Raw genomic sequence first — 11,113 nt, 5'->3', positions numbered from 1 at the left:
AAGTGATGTCACAGAGAAGACTTTGACATAGTGCTAAAACCTCCAAGGGATGGGGAATAACAAAGATAACTGGAACAAGGGATGTCAGGTGGTGATGATTAGCTGGCATGAGCATCAAAGTTGAGGAAGCGCACTGGTCTGCAGGCAGAGAAGAGCAAGGAGGACATCTTTTCCCCCAATCCCTGAATACAAGGGATGCAGGAAAGAAAACAGCTACTCCTTGAGAGGCTGTGGGAGGCAGCATCCCCGGGGAGAGTTGGGTTTCGATTAGAACAGCGAGGCGAAGGAGACATTCACAGAAGAGGACATCAGGGATGTCGCTGCTGATGGATGGGGGCAGAAAGCAGGGCATACAGAGCTACATGGGACAGAAGTCTCCAGGGGAGTCATGGGCTTCCTACAGGGCCTGGGATAAAGGGTTTGACAAGATTAGTCTGAGACAGGATAGGAAGCCATGCCACCTGGAGATGGGGGAGCTGGGGAGATGCGGGTCTTCCCGGAAGCACTCAGGGCTCCTTTCCCACTCTTGCTGAGGCCTGTGGAAGTTCAGATGCAGGCTGTTCTAGAGAGAACAGATGTAGCCCGAGGGCTTTTTTTTTGTTTTTTTTTATTTTTTTTGTTTTGAGATGGAGTCTCATTCTGTCCTGCAGGCTGGAGTGCAGTGGTGCGATCTCAGCTCACTGCAAGCTCCGCTTCCCGGGTTCACGCCATTCTCCTGCCTCAGCCTCCCGAGTAGCTGGGACTACAGGCGCCCGCCACCACGCCCGGCTCATTTTTTGTATTTTTAGTAGAGTCGGAGTTTCACCATGTTAGCCAGAATGGTCTCGATCTCCTGACCTCATGATCCACCCGCCTTGACAGGCCCATCTTGGAGTCAAGAAATACTGATTTCTTCCTTCAGGCTGGAGACTCTCATGTGATAGGAATTCCAGTGCAGGCACAAGCTGAAGCGTCTGTGTATTGACTTGGGTTTACATGGCTGCTGGGGGCAACTGGCGCCGTCCACCTCCTCAAGAGTGGTTGCCACTCCGTATTTGTTATGACTACGGTTTTCCAGCTATTGTCTGCGTTGACCTCCCAGTGTGACAGCTAACCAATGCAACAAACTAAGTAGGCTAATGAATGGCAGCGAGAGAAGTCTCCCCGCCCCACCTGTGTTATACAACTGCACTGGATGGTGGTGATCTGGTCTTTTCAAAAGCAGCAGAAGTAAAGACCCATGTGTTCACTTGCCTCCTACCTACCGCAGTGGAACCCAATGAGGGACAGTACTTTTCTCTCTCACTCCATGAATGACCCTATAATGAATTATTTTTCCCCTAAAGCAAGGGAGAAAGAGTATAGATTTTAAAAGGGTACGTGACCCTTATTTTTCTATCTTAGGAAAACAATAGACAAACCACCTAGTCACTTATGTACATATTTACATTTATTTACAAAAGTTTCTATATCATCAGTAAAAACAATTTAGTGACAAAAAAGCAAGCACCCCGTCATATAATAGGTTGATGACACTTGAAACTAATGCATGTTCTTTGTTTGTAAGTATTTCTTCTTAAAAAAAATAGCTGCTTCAAGTTACATTTCCAACAGTTCTTCGAAAATTGAAATTTTTCAAAAATTTCTCTTCAAATGAGAAATCAGATGGCTTTTTAGTTTTCAAAATAATTTAGTTATGCTGTTGTCTTCATCTTCTGTTACCAATCAATTGGAGCTACAAAAAAAAATTTTCATATTATTAACTTGTAAAATGCAGTAAATCTGGGCTGCAGACCAGGAGTCTTAATTACCCTCCTATTCCAATGTGAATAGCCCTTTTGTAATAAACTCATCAAAGCAGGAAGCTAGGGAGCAGGGATGGAGGAAGAACCGCCTTGAGTGCTCTTGGGATGGTAGTCTGAGTCCCACCTGAAGAACAGCCTTCAGGATGCTGCACTCAATAGCAGCCCCAAGGCTCCTCCCGCCGACTCTCTGAGTATAACTGAAAGACTGAAAAACAGAGCTGAGACTGTTAGACCCCTATGTAAACTGTCACCCATTTCTAACAGCTACTTCCTTCTTCGCTACATGAAACTCCTGGGGATGGTTTTCTTCCAACCCAAACTTGTCTTCCTCTTTAGTCACCTCTGTGGCAATGACAGAACAATCTCTGGCTGTCTCAGAGTAAATCTGCCAAAAAACAAAACCACATCCTTGAGCAAGCCCTTAAACCGAGTCTATTTCCTGGCCTCCTCCCCCATGGTCTGCGTTATTTCCATGGAGCTCAAAATCAGACCAGGCCAGAGCTCCCCAAACATTTGTATCTCATCAGTAACAAGAATTCATGAGAAATTAGTGCTGGGGTCACGGGGTGGGGTAAAGGAGAGCAAACTACAAGTTTCCCTCCTTGGGAGACTCACAGAACATGAAATGAGTGGTGTGACTTTCTGAGGGGGAACAGTGGGAAATGTTTTTAAACCAGGTTGGCTGGCACAGGATTCTTGTTGGGACAGCTTTTTGCCGGTCTCTGCTCCCCTGCCCTCTCCCAGCAGTCTCCTCACCCACTAGAAGGAATCAAGCCTGCTTCTCCAGCTTGACTCCTGCCTGAGATTCCCACCTGTAAATCATTCTTCTCGGAGAAATAGGACTCCCTGTTTCCTTTTTAATTTGGCTGACTTTGTGATCTGTTTTCTAGACGCTTACACAAAAAATACCAGGGCACTCAGAAATTGCCTATGTTGAACTGCCGGGGTGGGAAGTGTGGTGTGGTCATTTCCCGTCAGGTGTCTGCTTATCTACTCATCTGTCCTCTGTTGTTCCTAATTGGGTTTAGTTCTTCCTGGTCCTGCCCTCATGCAGCTGGGGAAATATCACATTTGTTCCTGGTTATGCTTGCCCCTTTCTCATCTCCTCCCCCGATCCCCTCCATCTCCACCATATATAGAACCTTTTAACATTTTAATTTAACTTAATTTTTTGGATGCCCAGGCTGGTCTCTAACTACTAGGCTCAAGAAATCCTCCCACTAACTCCTAAGCTCATGTAATCCTCCCACCTCAGCCTCCCAAGTAGCTGAGACTACAGGTGTGTGCTACCACACCCAGCTTCATAACCCTTTAGTAACTGAGCTTAGGGAATTCCCCCTGCTGCCACAGTGGGTTAAGTTTAAAATTGATTATTAAATAGGCAGTAAGCACACATGATGCAGAATTTGAATAGTAAATAAAAATATACCAAGAAAAGTAAGCTCTTCTCTCAATCTCAGCCCCAAATACTCGGGTCTCTCCCTAGAATGTCACCTTAGGGAGGTCAGTGTTACCTTTCTAGACTCCTCATTCCAAAGCAGTGCTTTTCATGCAAAATGTTCCTGCTCAAGAACCTACAATGGCTGCCTATTTCCATATCACTCCATTCTAAGGACCTCCTTGCAAATATTCAGTGTCTTTTGCCTCTACTTCAACTCGATACCAGGCAGGTCAACCTTACTATCAAATAAATCACAACAGATTTAATTCCCTCTCATGTATTTGCCTCTGCTGTTTATCCCACCTGGAAAGGCTTTTCTACTCCACTCTCATTCTGAAAATGTAGGTCACATCCTACCCCCTCCGAAGCTTTTCTGATTATTCTGGCCTCTTCAACTCCCCTGCATTGGTTGCTCAGCCCTCACCATCGTATCACACATTCTGCCTATCACCTGTGCTTCCTGCCTAAGTCCTTCTAAGAGTTTCTTACGCTCACGTGCATCCATTCTCTCTCCCTGGTGTGGCCACAAGCTTCTTGTGGGAGGAACCCTATTATATGCTTTCTCTGAATCCCACACAATGTCTAGCCTCGCTGGGTACTCTGACCCCACCCTATTAGCTCGCACAGTGCCTGGATTCGCCTAATCTCCAAAATGTTTGTTGTGATGAAAGGAACAGATGAAGGAATGAGTTCTGGAATGCCCACTGCCTTTCCCCATGGCCCTGGATGATGCCCCCCTACCCCCATCATTGGTGGTGGTGGCTTTGCCTCCCCCAACCACTCAGAGTTCCCCTCCACTGTAACCACCTAGATCTCAGCAGAGACCTGACTTGGCTCTTGCACTCTCACTGGGGCTCACGCATATTGTTCAGATCTGAAATGCCCTCCTCTGACCACAAGCCTGGAGGTCTCTACCTCTCCTGCCTCACCTCATCTCCAGCTACTTGGTTCCTCTCTGCCTGGCCTCCCGGCCCATCCACCCCTCATGGCCTTGGGTCCTCCCAGCTTGGGCCTGTGGCTGACTGAGCTGCCCCTTGGACTCCCTTGCCTCCACGCCTCCTGCCACAGCTTGTTTCTCCTGCGCTGTTCCACTTGGCAGCTGAGGAGAAAGGACACCTTGTGGCCCATCCATTGATCCCACCTCACCTAGGTCCTTGCTGCTGCTTAGCCATCCTCCCTTCATCCCTGCACTGACCACAGCAACTGACTCAACAAAACCAAAGGTCTTAACCCCTCGCCTACCTCCTTGTCTTTGCAACTTTAACATGTAGCCTCCTCCCTCAAGTCTCTAATGTGGGGGTACCCTGGCTCTGATCCTGGACTTTGCTTCCCCAGTCCTGCCTCCTCTGCTTTTTCCCATCACCCTAGGGCATCTGGTTTTTCTTTTATAGTGACCTCAGGTGTTCATGGCATCAATTACTGTCCGGATGAAGAGGGGCCCCAATCTGTAACTCTAGCCTGAAACCCACATCTCCAATTCTGTACATGGACATCACTACCCAGGTAATACACCAGCACCCCAAAATCAACTTTTCAAAGCAAAAATTCACAATTTTCCTTCCCAAGCAAGATTCCTGTGTGACTCCTCTGGGACACTTGGTCCTGTCACTTTTATTTTTCTTGAAAAATAATAGTAACAATCATCATAATGGCTAACATTTATTGAACACTATTACGAGCCAGCCACTATTGTAAGCATTTTACTTATATTACTATATTTTGACACAGTTATTTCTGTTATTATCTATGCTATCATTGTCATTTCTATATTATCATTATGCCCATTTTCCACAGAAGACAACCAAAGCACTGAGAATTTAAGTGACTTGTCCAAGGCCTGTGAGAAATGGAGCTGGCATCTGAACCAGGGGGTTTGGCACCAGAGCCTACACTGCTAGATGACAGTTTTGCTAACAGGACCTCTGCTGTTTCTCTCAAACCTAGCTCTGCGTATTCAGTTCTGCCACCATCACCCCGACTCAGCCCCTCTTCTCTGCTTGGCTGGATTATTTCATTACTCTACTAACCAGTGTCCTCATCTCATCTCCTATTAATTCGTCCCATGCTTTGCCAGCAGAGTGATCTTACTAAAGCATAGTTCTGCTAGAAAACTCTGCGGTTCTCCCCAAATGACCCAAAGCCTCTCTCAAAGTCTCAGCCTGGCCCAACCTGCCGGCCCAGCACCATCTTTCTCTAACGCCTCAACACTCGCTGCTCCAAAGAGGATGGCTTGCTACTTCTTCTTCTGCCCTTCACACCCTGGGCCTTAACTCTTCCCCTCATCCCTCAACACCCGGCTCGTGCTTCTGCCTCCTGACCACCAGTGGGATCTGCTAGGAGGGGGCCTCCTGGAGCATCCTATGGCAGTTTACTAAACCAACATTGCTGCTAATTGTGTTTGTGTCCTATCTTTTATTTGCAACTACAAGCTCAGCTCTGACCCTGGCTCCTGAAGTGAACCCTATCCCTGATCCAACTTTTCCTGGAATGGGAGGTGGAGGGAGTGTATTGTAGTGCTTAACAGTATAACTCTCGGAGTCCAAAGACTTAGATTTAAATCCCAGCCCACCACTTATTAGAAATGTGGCCTTGATATCTCACTTGACTTCTACAAATCTCATGTGCACTGTCTCTAAGCAAGGGGTAGGATACTCCTCCTGCAAGGTTCATTGAGAGGGTTCCGGGAGATGACATGCAGAGAGTGGCTAGTGCAGTGCATGGTACACAGTTGGTACTTAATACACTATGGTTCATATATCTGCTGATGTTACTTCTTATTACTGTACAAGGCAACCAACAGATGAGTAGAATCTGGCTTCCCAAGTAATGGGCATCTACAGCAGGGCTGCTGTTGTTCTGGCACAACGTGCACAGCCTGCAGGGTACTTACTTGCTTCTGTCTGGTTTTCTGCCACATTTCCGAGTACCTAAAAATGAATAAGTTGTCTTCTCAATTAAAGAACTGAAAAGAAAAGCTGAAATGTGGGGTTACTGACTGCCTATTAGAGGCCTAAATATGGAAAACTAAGCCAGAGCCCCATCACCCTGGGATTTCCTGCTATCCTGTATGCTTAAATCAACTTGGCTACAGAGCTGGTCCAAAGAGTTGTTCAAAATTGGTCAGAACATGATAGAAAACCAAATGCAAAAACTGTTGGCAAAATAGTTAATTTTACCTTATGCATAAGGCTGAAGATGCAGGGAAGGCTAGAATGGGTTGGACCAGTGCTGTCCAACAGAAATATAATGCAAGCCACATAAGCAATTTAAAATTTTTGGTAACCACATTACAAAGTAAGAAGAAAAAGGTAATTTTTAATATTTTATTTAACACAATCTGTCACAAATATAAAATTATTTCCACATGTACTCAATATAAACATTTTCTAATGAGATATTTTACATTCTTTCACACACGGTCTTAGAAACTTATTATTTTATACTCACAGCCCATGATAATTTGGACTCCCACATTTGAAGTGCTCCGTAGCCACATGTAGCTCATGGGTACTATTTCAGACATCAAGACAGTGCTCCCACACATGCATGCATTGCTTTCCAGCCCACAGTAGGCATTCGCCCTACCCTAGAAGTATGCTAGTGGTCCAGAGGCCTAGTCAACAGGGTTGACTAGAGCTTATAAAGTTGTCTGTCAACTACAACTAGGCAGCTGGAGCTGTTTCCATTCAACTCTTTCCTCTTCTGAAGGTTCCATGCCAAACATCTCACTGTTTCCCCAATTAATGACATTAAGGTTGCTTAAAGGTTGAGATGCTTGCTGAGTTTTTTTGTTTTTTGAGACAGAGTCTCACTCCATCACCCAGGCTGGAGTGCAGTGGCACAATCTCAGCTCACTGCAACCTCTGCCTCCCTCCCGCCTCAGTCTCCTGAATAGCTAGGAATACAGGCATGCACCCCCATGCCTGGCTAATTTTTGTATTTTTTTTGTAGAGATAGTGTTTCACCATGTTGTGCAGGCTAGTCGCAAACTCCTGGGCTCAAGTGATGCACCCACCTCAACCTCTCAATGTGCTGGGATTACAGGCATGAGCCACTATGCCTGGCCTCCATTTTTTTTTTTTTTTTTTTTTTTTAAGAACAAATTTTTTCAGATTATCTGGGGCTAACAGTACTGACTATGGGAGTAATTTTCTGTATATTGAATGACCTTTTTTTTTAAGTTAAATCCAATTGTTTTGAAGTTCTATGGAAACTCAGTGCCACCTCTCTTTGGCTCAGACATCCTGGGTTAGTCCTTTAATTGAGATCTACAACAACAATTAGATCTGAGTGGAAAATGATTTTGGATTCTAGGAACCAACCTGTTCAGGACATAATTAACTCTTATACTGCTATTTGGGGATTAAAATAGATTTTTTAAAAATCTGAGCTCCCAAAATATTTTATGCACCGGGTAATAGCTGAAAACTTTCTTCAGCTGATTGTTATAATACTGTTTAGTGGAGAGTCAACTGATTGATAATCTATTACTTAGGGATGGATTTTCATGGTATTTACAACTTATAATATGAAAATGTTCTTTTCAGGAAATTATATTTAGCACTGATATCCCAAAATAGTCTAGGTCTGCAATGACCAAGAAAACTTTCTGCAATGATAGGATTATTCCTTATCTGGGCTATCCAGTATGGTAGCCACTAGCCAGATGTAGGTATTGAATACTTGAAAGGTGGTTAGTGCAACTGAGGAATGAATCTTAAATTTAATGGTATTTCATTTTAAATTCTATATTTAAATAATCACACATGGCTAATTGGCTACTATACTGAACAGTGCAGGTCTAGGGAAACTGAAACTAGTTTACAAACTTGATTCAAGACACAATGGGTTCTAGATGCTATCACTTGTAGAAAGTTTACTTTTTGGCATTCTCTGTCTGGTCTATTTCTTTTTGGTGAAGGCTGATATGGAAACTGCTTTGGCATCAAGAATATCTACTCTTCAGATTTACAGCCTGCTCTCTGTCTTTTGGGATTTGAGAGGGATTACTCATTACCAGGAATGAACAGGCTGGGAACAAATTCTCCAAGTCATCAGTTCTCCAAGCTGTGTGACTGGCCCAAGATCGCTGGGGGACTGAGAAAGGCTCAGGAAGTAATACAAGCGCAATTACTTGTATTACACAAGTCACTGCACTCAACCAAAACTCCTTTCCTACCTGGGAGCCCCATTCGTGGTATATGACATGAAAATTACAAAGGTGGCAGCCTAAAGAAGTCTTTAGCAAACTCCGACTTGAAGACCAGAAGTTTAACTATATTTTGAAGCAGATCACAGGTAAAAGGAGACTATGCAACAGGTCCAGGCTATGTTCCCAGGCCTGTAAAGCTCTCTGTGGCCCAAGGATTCATTCTACCTTGAGATAATTGGAGATCTTTGGAGGAACCTAGCATGCTCAGCAGTCCCACATAAGTAAAGCAAAAGAGCTTTTGTTTCTTTTCAAATATCTAAAATTTCAAACTTTATTTTCATCCTTAAACTATTTTCTGGCCTTTGGAAAACCAATGCAAGTTTGAAAATTATTTTGTTTTAAAAAACATACATACCACGCACACACAGTACAACACATGTTACAGTTAGTGCTAATGCTACAGGTATAAGTCCATATCTCTCTCTTGAATGACCTATAAAAAAAGAAAAGAAAAGAAATTCAACTAGTTGAACTGATCAAAATGGATCCTCATTATTTGCAGATTCCACCTTGCAATTTGCTTATTTGCTGAAATTTATTTGTAGTCCACAAATCAACACCCATAGCAGTCATTCTCAGACATAAGAACAGTGATGAAAACTTTTGAGTCACCCAATAAGCAGATTCCCAGCAGAGGTGGAAGAAAGTGAAGCTCTGCCTTCTTGTTTCAGTTCTTACACTGTTAACAAGTGTCCTATTTGCAGTCTATTTAGTGCCATGATTTTGCATTTTTACGCTTTTTTGTTGGTGATTTCACTATTTTAAATGGTCCCAAAGTATAGTGTTGAAGTGCTGACAAGAGTTCCTAAGTGCAAGAAGGCTGCGATGTGCCTTGCAGAGAAAATAGGTGTATTAGATAAGCTTCACTTAGGCATGAGTTATAGTGCTGTTGGCTATGAGTTTAATGTTAATAAATCAACACTACATATTAAGGTTTATTTAAACAAAACACACATAAAACAAGGTTATAAACAGATCATTAACAAAAATGTTATGACTAGAGGCTTACAGGAACCTACCCCTGTATTTCCCGCAGGAACGTTACTTCAGTACTTGCTATTTCAGTGTTAACTTGACTCTGTAGAACTACTATGAATAACAAGATCCGACTATTTCTAAACAAACTTATATGCACAAGCTTGATACATTCCAGACCCTGTGTTATTTAATAAAAGAAGCAAATATTCCACTAGAAGGTTTGTTTCTGACCATTTCATATTGCCAGTGGAAGCAGAACTTGGCATTGTGTTTGGTAGGGCAATTCTGGCAGTTGTATATAATAAGCCTTAAAAATATTTATCATGAAGCATCTAGGCATTGTACTAAGTCATGTGCCTATAGTCTCACTAAGTCATTACAATGTTGGGCAAGTGCCTTAACCTCTCAGTGCCTCCATTTTCTCCTAGGGTAACTATACATGGGACTAATAAATATACTTATCTCATAGGGTAGTTGCACTTAAGAACAGCTGTTATATATTGTCATTAACCTATTGAGTAGATGTTATTGGTATCTCTATTAACATTTTGTGACTCTACAATTCCATTTCTAAGATGTCATCCTGGGGAAACTACCAATGGTGTGCCCTTCTTCTCCCCGTAAAAAGGCACAAAGATATTTACTGCAGCCTTACTTAGTATACCATAAGGCAAAAATAACCTAAGTTGTTTTCACAGCAGCCCCTTGTTTTCACAAAAAAACTGTGGTATGTTCACGAGGTAAACTCTATCCAGCTATTGAAAATCCAAAATCAGAGTACACAGTGCACTGCTAAAGGACTGGGGAGGGGTCACTAAGAGCAAATGTGACATGGATATGGGAAAGGAGGGGAAAGGAAGGGAGAGGAAGAAGAGAGAGAGAAAATGAATGAATAAATAAGAATAAGATCACACTTTCCTTTTATTAAGAACACAGGTGTGTTGGAACAAATAGGCAGTCACCTATTGGTCAGATTTGAGAAGAAACTGATAGGTGCCCCTGAACATCATTTTCCCTTCTTTAGTAGCAGAATTCAGATTTTCTTTGGCAATAATACTCCCCCAGTAGTGTTTGTATACTTTCCTCAGGTGGCATACAATGCCTGGTTGCTTTTCTTTTCATGATGTCAATGCCATTGAAGATCATTGTCTAGAGCCATAATTTCATCAAGGGTTTGTAGAGTGGTTTAGTCTATCATTCCTTCTTTACTAACTACAATCTTCACATAAAGATAAACTGCCCCCATCAACAATGTGGTTACTCTGAGGTTCAGTTTATAAAGGAAAAACAGTGTTTGATTCTTCTCTTTCTTTACCGTTTTTTCAAAATAATGAGTTAGCTCCCAAGCATTCTCTAGAGATGACCAATGAGTTTTTAAATTTGTTTTTAGTACCATTATGAACTCATGAACTGAGCACAATTGATGTGTTTCAATCTACTGAAGTTGTTATTCTTATTGATGTTCCAATTGTCTTATTTTTGGCCAGAGGGAACCTCTTCAGAGTGGCTCCTGAGTCCTGTTGGTACCATCATAGTAAGTCTTTTTGATAACTTTCTTGTTATGCGGTAAAACAAGATATTCAAGGCTTATTTTAATGCATTCCATGCGCCAGATATGGAATCAGCCAACTGTCCCAAAGGCCCTGGTTCATTTTCATGGGAAATGGTAATTAGATACCATAATCTGGGTGAAGGTGG

General features: G+C 42.8%; 1 protein-coding gene across 2 annotated transcripts in view; it reads right to left on the bottom strand.

Moving 5' to 3' along the window:
• Nucleotides 1–1,407: 1,407 nt before the first annotated feature.
• The window catches only part of CD58 (CD58 molecule), a 56,125-nt gene continuing 46,419 nt past the window's right edge, over nucleotides 1,408–11,113 (bottom strand). The window contains 3 exon segments of one of the 2 annotated variants that reach the window (NM_001267785.1): nucleotides 1,568–1,714; nucleotides 6,116–6,152; nucleotides 8,793–8,870. In NM_001267785.1, coding sequence (NP_001254714.1) covers nucleotides 1,705–1,714; nucleotides 6,116–6,152; nucleotides 8,793–8,870 — 125 coding nt within the window. In that variant the 3' untranslated portion in view covers nucleotides 1,568–1,704. 2 annotated transcript variants of the gene reach the window in all.

This window comes from Macaca mulatta, chromosome 1 (assembly GCF_049350105.2).
Source record: "Macaca mulatta isolate MMU2019108-1 chromosome 1, T2T-MMU8v2.0, whole genome shotgun sequence".
NCBI lineage: Eukaryota > Metazoa > Chordata > Mammalia > Primates > Cercopithecidae > Macaca > Macaca mulatta.
The sequence above is the reverse complement of the archived record's forward strand: the minus strand, read 5'-3'. Positions and strand labels throughout refer to the sequence as shown.